General features: G+C 46.4%; 1 protein-coding gene across 1 annotated transcript; it reads left to right on the forward strand.

Moving 5' to 3' along the window:
• Nucleotides 1–1,996: 1,996 nt before the first annotated feature.
• ndufs4 (NADH:ubiquinone oxidoreductase subunit S4) lies at nucleotides 1,997–4,016 on the forward strand. The gene is made up of 4 exons (XM_076154251.1): nucleotides 1,997–2,109; nucleotides 2,655–2,906; nucleotides 3,065–3,138; nucleotides 3,812–4,016. The coding sequence occupies exons 1-4, from the start codon at nucleotides 1,997–1,999 to the stop codon at nucleotides 3,913–3,915; spliced, it is 543 nt and encodes a 180-aa protein (XP_076010366.1). The 3' UTR covers nucleotides 3,916–4,016.
• The last annotated feature ends 6,535 nt before the right edge of the window (nucleotides 4,017–10,551 follow it).

Consider the following 10,551-nt stretch of genomic DNA (forward strand, 5'->3'; position numbering starts at 1 on the left):
TGTAAGCTGTGTGTGTGTGTGAAGACTCGGCCCCAACATTTCAAGTGTTCAAGTCTCCAAGTCTGCGGACCTCAAACCCTCTCAGTCTCACTTTGTCTCAGCTTCTTCAGTGTTTTGCAGCTTTCCAGCCTGTTTTCCTCCAGATCCACCCTCACCCTGCACATACACACCCCTGCCCTGTTTACTCTGAGCGCTCTCTTCTCTCTCTCTCTCTCTCTCTCTCTCTCTCTCTCTCTCTCTCTCTCTCTCTCTCTTCTCTCTCTCTCTCTCTCTCTCTCTCTCTCTCTCTCTCTCTCTCTCTCTCTCTCTCTCTCTCTCTCTCTCTCTCTCTCTCTCTCTCTCTCTCTCTCTCTCAGAGCATGAGGGGTACCGGCTTTCAGCATTCCGGTGGGCCCGGCGGCCCCACAGCGACAAGCCGCCCTCCCCACCCCCCCTCCCTCCCCTGTGCTCTTTATTCGGGCAAAGTAGCCCGGAGGTGTCAGAAATATGGACACGCTCTCATGTGACGGAGACTCCTGCGGCCTCCCCCGCTCCTCTGGCCCTGGCTCTCCCCTAAGCCCAGCTTTCTGTGCCCAGCCAGGTATTGTCGGGCCCCTGAAGGCCCCTGTGAATAGTGTCAAACTTGATAGTTCTCATTTTGCTTCCTGTACGTGGCAGAAGAAAAAGTGCCCACCGTGTAGGTTTTCCCTTTGTGATGGCCCTCTCTAGTCTTCCTGGGAACGCGCCACATTCCTCTCACAATCGTCCTCTTTGTGAATCCGGGCATTGTGGCTGCATCTGTTATGCCGATAACCCCGCTAGCTTCCAGAGTAATGCATGCAAGTATCGCCCAGAGTCTAGACTTGTATTTTTGCAAACAATGCCAGATAATGAGGTGTGTGTGTGTGTGTGTGTGTGTGTGTGTGTGTGTGTGTGTGTGTGTGTGTGTGTGTGTGTGTGTGTGTGTGTGTGTGTGTGTGTGTGTGTGTGTGTGTGTGTGTGTGTGTGTGTGTGTGTGTGTGTGTGTGTGTGTGTGTGTGTGTGTGTTGTGTTTTGACACATCCTTCCCTCCTCCATGAAGGATCTTTTGTGCTCGCTGGTGCGTTGTGCGTGTGTGTGTGATTTAAGGTCTGCTACATCTGGACCCACCATCTCCTGACTCCACCGAGTGTTTGTGCGACTTGTGTACGTGTCGCCGTAGCCGGGCGCCCGTTAATCCGTAAGCGCTCCTCGTCCCTAATGTCGGAGAGGCGAGACCACAGATGGGCTCCGCCGCTTCCGCCTCGCCACAAACCTGATTTATAGCGGCTCAGGACGACGCACTAATGATGATGTGTTCTCCCTTTGATTCATACCTCCAAAGGGCCGGCGTGGCTCTGCAGAGGAGGACGGCTGAATGTTCTCTGGAGAGTCCTTTTGTTCCCCAGGAATGTTTGCTCGCCACTCGCTTTTTCTTTCGGTGAATGAAGGATCTATGAAATAAAACAAAAAGGACATCATTGAAGGAAGCGACCGAGTTTCCGACATCTGCTGCAGCTTCCGAGCCGGAGGAACACTCGTGATGTTATTCTGTCACCGGCCGTCTGCCGTTCCCCCTCTTCGGATGAGGGGAACATGTTTTCCTGCTCTCTGTGACGAGGAAGAATTGTTAAGGTTAAGTAGATAGGGCAGCCGGAAATAATTACCAAATACTTGTGAGCCCCCCTTCCTCCCCCGACCCTTTACCCCCCTTTTTTTTATTCTAGCCATCTTTTCAACGCGTAGATCTCCCTCCTGATTACATCTGAGCAGGACTTTGCTCGGCCCGAGACGACGTTCCACCGAAACGAGCAGCAGTTTAGCAATGGGGGGGGGGAGGGAGAGGTGTAATTTACCAGGCGGCTTAAATGCCACTGGAAGCGTCTGTGCCAAAGGAAAGGCCGGCTTTTGTGTGGAGAGTTCAGGCAAAATGACCCCTCTCTACAAACCAGGCGGCAGATGACAGACAATGATGAAATTTTGATTCTTTGAAGTTGTAATGGCCATTGAGATTGAGATGTGTAGGATTCTTGCGTTGAAAGCCGAGCGCCCTGTTAGGCCCTCAGTCTTGGGTTGTTGCCGCCGCCGCCACCACAGTCGGCGCACTGGGAGGTTCGTCTGTGTTTTGTCGCCGACTTCCCCTCGCTGGTTTGCTAATTCCCCTGAAGGATTGGCCGAGCGGCCCTGTGGGAGCTGGAGGGGCTGTGGTGGCTCAGGAACACACCTTCACACCCAGAGGCCCCTCCTGCACGCTGTGGCCTACTTATGTGACGGCCTGACTGAGGAGAAGGAAGAAGAAGAAACATCACCTCCAGTTGTTCCCATTAGTTTATCCACCTCAGTGCAGGAGCGTCCCATTCATGTTCACATGTTGATTATTCTCCAATCTAAGCCATCTAACATCATGTAAACGCCGTCATACTGTCAGAAAAGATGAGCGGGCGCCGGCGTACAAAGCACAACCCACCACTATCACTACTTTCCTTTCCTTTAGCACGGTTGCCAGTCTTGGTGCACAAAGCGGCAGAGGAAGTGACAACAATGGCTGATCTGATAGGAAGCAGCTTCAGGAATGTTCCTTTCTCTTCCTCAGAGAATCTTCACACCCCGATTGTCTCCTGTGTCATATTTCCTTAAGACCTTTTGATGTAAATCAGGTCACTGGTCCGACTCCCCGCTGTGTGTCTCTGTCAGAAAGACGCACCCTCACTGACGCTTTACTCTCTGCGTCCACAGGACATCTCCACGGTGACGGGCGTGCCAGAGGAGCACATCAAAACACGCACGGTGCACATATTTGTGGCCGCCAAGACGGCCATGCAGTCAGGGATCAACAGCACCAAGAAGTGGAAGATGGATTTTGACACCAGAGAGCGCTGGGAGAACCCACTGATGGGCTGGTCCTCAACGTGAGAGACACACACACACACACACACACACACACACACACACACACACACACACACACACACACACACACACACACACACACACACACACACACACACACACACGTTAACAGACAAATGACTAACTAACTTCATCTTTTCCGATTCTGTTCTGTCAGAGCTGACCCCTTATCCAACATGGTGCTCACTTTCTCCTCCAAGGAAGATGCCGTCGCCTTTGCTGAGAAAAACGGTAACACGCGCACGCACACGCAGGCACACGCAGGCACACGCATGCACGCACACGCACACACACTCATGTGGAGTTGAGACGGATGCCAGTGATCCGAGTCAACGTGCGCTGAGCTCATCTAAAATGGAGTCCCAGCGTCTGAAGTAAGGCAGAGCGTCAGCAGAGCCTCAGCAGAGCCTCAGACCTCCTCACATATCTGCCTGCGGTTCAATGCTCAGGGCTTATTATGCGTTTCATGCTGTCCATCAGATGATAGTCATTGTGCTTCTAAAGTGCTTAACAGCGCTGCGTCGCCTCAGCTCTTGGCGGCCACGTGTGCGGCCATGCTAACATGTTATTTCTTAAAACATGAAAGCAATATTGGCCATGTGGAAACAGAAATATAAGCCAATCCAAAACAGTCACGAGTTCCTTTTTTTTTTTGTTCTCGGCACAAAGTACAAGCAAACCCCGGGAACCGAACCATCTGGGAAAGTTTGTTGAAACAAAGGCAAAGGGAACTGGCTTTCTCTGTTTATTGCATCATGAAAGCGATTAGCGGCGACTCTGACTCCACACAGCCTGTTGATGTCTACAACACACCTCGTTGCTGCTGGAACACGTCCAGCGTGAATATTGTATACACACGTGAGGTTCATCTCCATCACTGACCCCATTGTTGTTTCCCCTCCAGGTTGGAGCTACGACATCACAGAGAAGAGGACATCAAAGCCCAGGGTGAAGTCCTACGGAGCAAACTTCTCCTGGAACAAGAGGACCAGGAGGTCTGCTAAGTAAACTGAAGACCCCCATCTGTTAGTTGGCTTGACCTCAGTTTGTCCCACGGCAGACCTGTATATCCCCAACTTGTTAATAAATGAATATATGTGTAAACCAAATCCTGCGGCCCGTTTTGCTTCTATTGTTCAAACATTCACCTCATTACTTACCACGTTGTTAATGAAGTGCAAAAGAAGCAAGAGGAAAACATATTAGTACAATTAGAGGCTGTTTACACTGGAGCGTAAACATGACTGAGCGCCAAAAGCAGCGACGTGTTTCTGGTGTGAGTGTTTGTTTCCATCCTGTTACCTGAATAGTTTGATGGTTTAGACTTTAGAGGAGTGGGATTTCAATGGGAACGTCAAGAGTTCTGAACACTCGGTGACCTTTTAGTTTCATCATTTCTGTGCTATTGATCACCAGAGACATATTAGAATACGACATAATCGAAATAAAACCATTTAAATTCAGCTGTGACCCAGTCAGGTTTATCTCTTAAAAGTGTATAGAATAATAAGTTAAGTAAAAGTGTTTTTCATGGCAAACGCAGGCGTAATTAATAAGGCCTGTTGATGTGTTGTGTTGATGCAGGAGAGCAGAGCTGTAAGGAGAGACTCTCATAATATCTCAAGCTAATCACAGTGTGTTACCAACCAAGAACAATACTACCGTCAGGGAATCGCCAAGAGTGTGATCAGCAGGTTGTCGTGTCTAAACGCTGGTGTTGATTTAAAGATTCTGTCACCTCATTACTGATCAGACAAACAGAAGAGCAGCCAGTCAAGTCCACCTCATACTCTCACTGCATATTGGTTAGAAGTTTAATTATACTGTAAACACTCATATGCTCCTTCTGGGTAATAGATGATAGATGTAGTTTAATATAACTAAATTCTGTATACTTGGCTGGATTCTGCTTATATTCCGGTAATGCAACAAGTCACCGTGTGCGTCTCTAACTCAACTCTAACACGTTGGCCTTAATAGCAGAACAGACAGCGGATCAGAGTCCTGCGTGCGTGTCAATGTGATTGCTGTTGATGGAAACAAGAGCCGGTAATAGATCTACACAGACTAGAACAGCTTCACAGATTTTGTGCCAATAATTTCAGACGGGTTTAGAAAAAAAAAAAAAATCAGCTCCAGGACCGGATCAGGACCGGATCAGGACCAGATCAGGACCGGATCAGGAGTATCTGACACAAGACGTCAAGAAGAGTTCCTCTAGGACTGAAACATTTGAGCTGAGATCATGGGGTCTAAGCTTGGCATAAATGGAGCAGAGCCATCTTTAAGGTTCCTTACAGGGGCCAAAGTCTAAATAAAGGCATTGTGGGCCGTTCTGACACTGTGAGATCAAATTCATATCTGCGCACAAAGATAAGCTGCAAACTCTTGGCTCTGATCGTTCAGCGGTGCACTTGTTGTCGGCTGCCTTTGTGTTCGGTAAACAGAGCTCCAAACTGTGCGCCTCAGCCATCATGGCCGCCTAATTGCTGTTGCTCCCCGTTAATTAACGCAAGTCTTTCACAGGCTCGCGCTTGCCCGGTTCATCAAAGGGAGGAGCGGGTCGGCCCGGTCCATGTGAAAAAGCCATCAAAGACAAAACGGTGGACACAAACTCACGGCAACTCTGTACCATAATGGCTCAAAGCATTCCAAGCGTCTGGGCCTGATAATGTATGTGAAATGAGAGCAGTAGCAGCAGCATTGTTCAAAATCATTACAGTGCAAATGCCGTGATTACAATAAACACAGACGGCGGGTCTGAATGGCACAGAGCAGCAACACAAAGCAGACTGTTTACTGATGAACACACAGCCTGCCAAGCATCATAAAGTCTCCTTCACCTATGAATGTGTGCGACATAATGAGGGCGGTCAGCTGTGTTTTCATAACTCAACATTACACCACACGCCTGCTGTCTCCTTTCTGATTGGTCGAATGATTGGTCCGAAAAAAAACAACAACACAATACCAACTGTGTGTGACGTCACAACTGGTCTGTAATTCTCGTCAGCCCGTCTGAACAAACACGACGGTATAACTAATGATGTCAGACTGGCCAATCGCAGCATCTGAGCTTGAGTTTGAACAGCCAATCAAATCCGTCGTAGCATTCTGACCCTGGCACATGCAAGAACGACCGGACGAGGTGCTCATCAAGCTGAGACTCTGAAAGAAGTCAAGACAATCAGCTTAGAACCAGGGAGTGCAGACTGTGAGATCTCACACACACACGCAGACGCACGCGCGCACACACACACACACCAAAGGAAGCAGCCTGAAGCTCAAAAACAAAGAAACAAACTAAACATTTTAACTTTAGAATCCACCTCCACTGACTCCAGAATTTTCAGACGTCAACATATGACATCATCACTCGTATACCAGCAGGTCAGAGAGTGCAAGTACGACTCCAGCTTCCTCCCCCACTGACAAACTAACAAACGGCGTAAGGTTCCAAAATATGACTGCTGTTGTCATAGCGCCACCATCAGGTTGCTTGATTGAGTCAACCAGGTTTGATGACAGGAGACAAAGAAAGCAGGAATTACAGCAAAGCTGCAACAAATCATCATCAAACTCAAAGATCTGGCTCAACAAAAATACAAAATGGTGGAAACTTTGATTAAAAGGGGCGTGGCCTGTGTGAATGGACAGACATGGACAGACCTGAGGAATTTTTTCAGTCTATGACTTCCGCTTCAAAAGTTCAAAAAGTTTCGCTGAAATACGTCAACAAGTCCTTGAGACGTCGCACTAACAGACAGACTCCTCCCAGCCAATCACAAACAAGTATTTCCTGACATTAGGGCCGATTACATCATGCCACATTTGACAGCATCGGCGCTCATGCTGGAGCTCGTGCGCACAGAGAGCATGCAGCGTAGCACCTGCTCACGATTACAGCCACCTCAGTGTCATAATGTTTTATTGTTTTATGGGATCAGTTCAGTAATAATTGGCTGAAGCAGCTGGCAGATAATAAAAAAACTCTGCCGTGCTTCATAAGAGAAGTAAAATGAACAAATCAGTGTTACAATTCATTCATTTTAATTTTAGAGACCTATAGGGAATGACTGCACCCCTACACACACACACACACACACACACACACACACACAAACACACACACACACACACACACAAACACACACGCTATGTAAAATGTTTTGCATGGTGATGTGAGTGCAGGACGTCTGCCTCTCTCTCTCTCTCTCTCTCTCTCTCTCTCTCCTAGGTGTTTTCCCTTTCACGTGAAATCCTCCATAAATTCTCCCCTTTAGTTGTGAGAACATAATGAGGACGTTTAATTGTGGCTTCTTGTTGCAAAGGCTTGTAGAAATGCATGTGTGTGAGTGTGTGTTCTCCAGTCAGCAGCTGTACAAAAGAGCTGACGTGAAAGTTTCAGTCTGGACCGGCGCCAGGACCCGATGGGTTAATGGAGCTCCTCTCTGAATAACACACACACCTTCACTCACGCAAGCCTCTTTCTGGCCCGTGATGACCTCAGGATCGCTGTGAACTCTTAACCAGCGCTGAAGCACGCAAGCCAGTTCGCCTGTAGCTATGGATCTGCTCCTGTGTGTGCGTGTGTGTGTGTGTGTGTGTGTGTGTGGGGAAGTTGTTTTGGAGGGCACAGATCACAGATTAATGATGACGTCTGGTTATCCAAACACAAATCAAGCATCAGTGAAAAGAGTTGTTTACCTAAAATGTACTGTTTATTATCCTCTCATCATTTATGACCACGCCGCCACCATGGAGGGAAGCGGCGTGCACGCGGTCGCCTGCGTGTGTGTTTGTTAGGAGGATTACTCCAAAAGATCTGAACTAGTTTTTGGTGGGACCTCAGTGGGGGGTGAGGCAGGGCCCAGGGGAGAGAACCAATCAGGCCCCGGTGCCCATCTGGATCCAGATCAGGAGCCGGGACGCAAAACACAGATATCATGTTGTGGCAGAAGATAATGACAAAAGTTCACTGAGGCTGTTATAGCGCCACCAACAGGTCGTTTTATTTTCAAACTACTGTATGGGGAAGGTTTAGCTCCTGAATATTGATTGCATGAGGTGAAGCAGCCTGAATGTACGACTCTATGGCCTTAATACTAAAAGAAAACAATCCCATGTAAAAAGTACGAGTGTTTGGAGTCATGTGACAGCGACCGACCAATCACATCTTTGGAAATAGCTTGGGAAAAAAGAGCACTTGCATTGCTAATGTTAAAAAAATTACAACTAATAGCATTAAGTGAAGTATTCTGAATCGGTTTTGAATCTTGGACGATGAGAATCTTGGTGAATTTCTGTGCAGTATCATTATATTTAATTTTGTCATACGTTTAGCTCAATATATTATTAGACCAGATGCTGCCTAGGCTTGTTCTGACTTGGTAGAGGTATGTGCTCTAATTAAAGAGCCCTTCTTGGGCTTTTAATAGAACGCCAGTGCCTGCTCACACTTTGTTAAGTAGACATGTATTTATTCCTGTAGATTGGATTTCCAGCCAAGAGCAAAAGTCTCTCAGCGAGACCAGTGAAGCATTTGCGGCATGCTCCTTCATTTTCAGCGTCGCTCTCTTCAAAGGAACGCAAGTTAGATGGCGTGACTTCCCCCTTTGCTTCTCAGGTCTCGAGCAGAAGAAAGGCCGGGGTTAGGAAGGCCCTCTCCTGGGACTGAAGGCATGCCACAGCATAACACACTCATGTTCCGCTATTTATCAATTGCTGTATTCATCTTTTCTGTTTGCCCATTCACACCGCTATCAGGTTGGATGTGACACCACCCCTTAGGAGGTCAGGACACACACACACACACACACAAACACGCACACACACATACACACACACACACACACACACACACATACACACACACACACTATAGAGTTATCCTCCTCACCCCTGTGTGAGAGATCAAAGATGCCACTGGTCAGCAAAGAAGACAAAAGAGTGATTTGAGTAAACGCACTAAAACCTATACGTCTGTTTTAAAAGCTGTCCAACGTTTCCGATAAATCCCAATGATGTGGAGGTTTACGTCTTATTAATGGCTGGAACAGGACGTAGTAATATCCTTAAACTACCTCAGTGTGTCTTTAAAGACCTCCAGAGACAAACTTCATGTAATTTTCTGAAGGAAAGGAACACCCAGACATAAATCACTTTCAAACTTCCTTTTCTGTATGATTTTTGGCTCCCCTGTCGTCATGGAGCCACTTAGGCCAATTATAAATTCAGCTAACGTCATAACTAATGTCCTCATTGCCAAATTAAAGGCGAAGTTTTTAAAAATGTCTGGAAAAGTAATTCATTTGCCAGTGTTTGAAGTTGTCTGGCGCATGGCGGGTGACGATGAATTGTCCCCCAAAGAGTTAATTGATGGAGAGGAGAAAACAGGAGGGAGCAGCAAGGTTCACTCCTCTGCCTCGCCGTCCCGTTTGAAGGAGATGTGAGTTGGCAGAGCAGGAGAGGCTTGAAGATTAATGTTGCAAAAGGGGCTCTGACAGCCTTTCCGCTGGTCGCGGTTCTCTTGGGTGGCCCGATTGGTCTTGGATGTCACTTTTGCTACTTAATCTTGTGTATGTGAGGCAGGCTGATTCAGAGGGACTGGGGGCTTCCACCACGCAGCAACACCACACACACAAAACAACACAAGAATGTCACTCCATCAACTCTCAGCAGCTCGCTGCCGATCGCTTTGTCTTACCAAAAACAAGATGAGCTGGAAATTAAAGCCTCCCCTTCTAATTCCTCCTTGTATAAATATGGATTGACGGGTTTGACAAAATGATCTTGCAACTCGTCTAGAACGTTTTTTTATGGCTCGCAAGAGAATTTCCATGTTCATTTTTCATCAGGAAGGACATAATTAGTCACAGATTAATGCAAATATACTGTGCTGTGTCTAATGACCAGAATAGACCAAGCTTCTAACCTGTGTGCTAATAACTCAGGAAATAACTTCATAACATATACAGATAAAATAAAAAAAGTTGTTGTTGTTTGTGTGGTGAAAAGTGAAAATTCCAATATAATTTCTTCACACCACCAAGAAAAAGAAGCCAGAACAAACTCTGACTTAAAGTAATGAGGGATTTCTGCTGCTTTTCTCACAGTAAATGTTTGATTTATCAACATGTGAACTGATCAGTGAGAGGTTTTGGGATAAGAAAATAAAAGATTAAATCATCTTTAAAATAAATACAGTCCAGTTGATAATATTATTAGACTGATGACATCACTCCTGACCTCTGACACTATAAAAACTTCTTTTGTGACCGGGGGGACAAATTTTGTCTTGAGAAAATCTTCACATTCCGGGAAGTTCTGATGTTTGTTGTTTGAAAACTTTTGAGTCAGTTGATTAGAAATGTTCTAGATTCAATAAAAAATGTTTGGAATTCTTTTTTATTCGATAATGAAAGATGTTTCTAAAGTCAAGTGAAAAATAAGGACTCTCTAACATTTCATTTGAAAAACAGAATCCTGGGTTATTATTTCATTTAGCTAAACAAGAAAAGAATTAAGTTGAAGAGAGTTAACAGAAGAAAAGTAGATTAGTAGAATCTGAAATGATACAAAGTCAAACATTTTGACTGCTGGGCTGAATATCGACTCTGACTTTCGACTATTGGTCTAATGGGA

Source organism: Genypterus blacodes, unplaced genomic scaffold (genome assembly GCF_046128005.1).
Source record: "Genypterus blacodes isolate CSIRO-AG114 ecotype Tasmania unplaced genomic scaffold, CSIRO-AGI_Gbla_v1 ptg000007l_1, whole genome shotgun sequence".
NCBI lineage: Eukaryota > Metazoa > Chordata > Actinopteri > Ophidiiformes > Ophidiidae > Genypterus > Genypterus blacodes.

What these genes read in the sequence shown, in the direction of transcription:
- ndufs4 (XM_076154251.1), top strand. Translation starts at nt 1,997, where the DNA reads ATGGCCATTGAGATTGAGATGTGTAGGATTCTTGCGTTGAAAGCCGAG. An exon ending in CACAGTCGGCGCACTGGGAG is followed by an intron (nt 2,110 to 2,654) that starts GTTCGTCTGTGT and finishes GATGTAAATCAG; the next exon opens with GTCACTGGTCCGACTCCCCG. An exon ending in CTGATGGGCTGGTCCTCAAC is followed by an intron (nt 2,907 to 3,064) that starts GTGAGAGACACA and finishes CTGTTCTGTCAG; the next exon opens with AGCTGACCCCTTATCCAACA.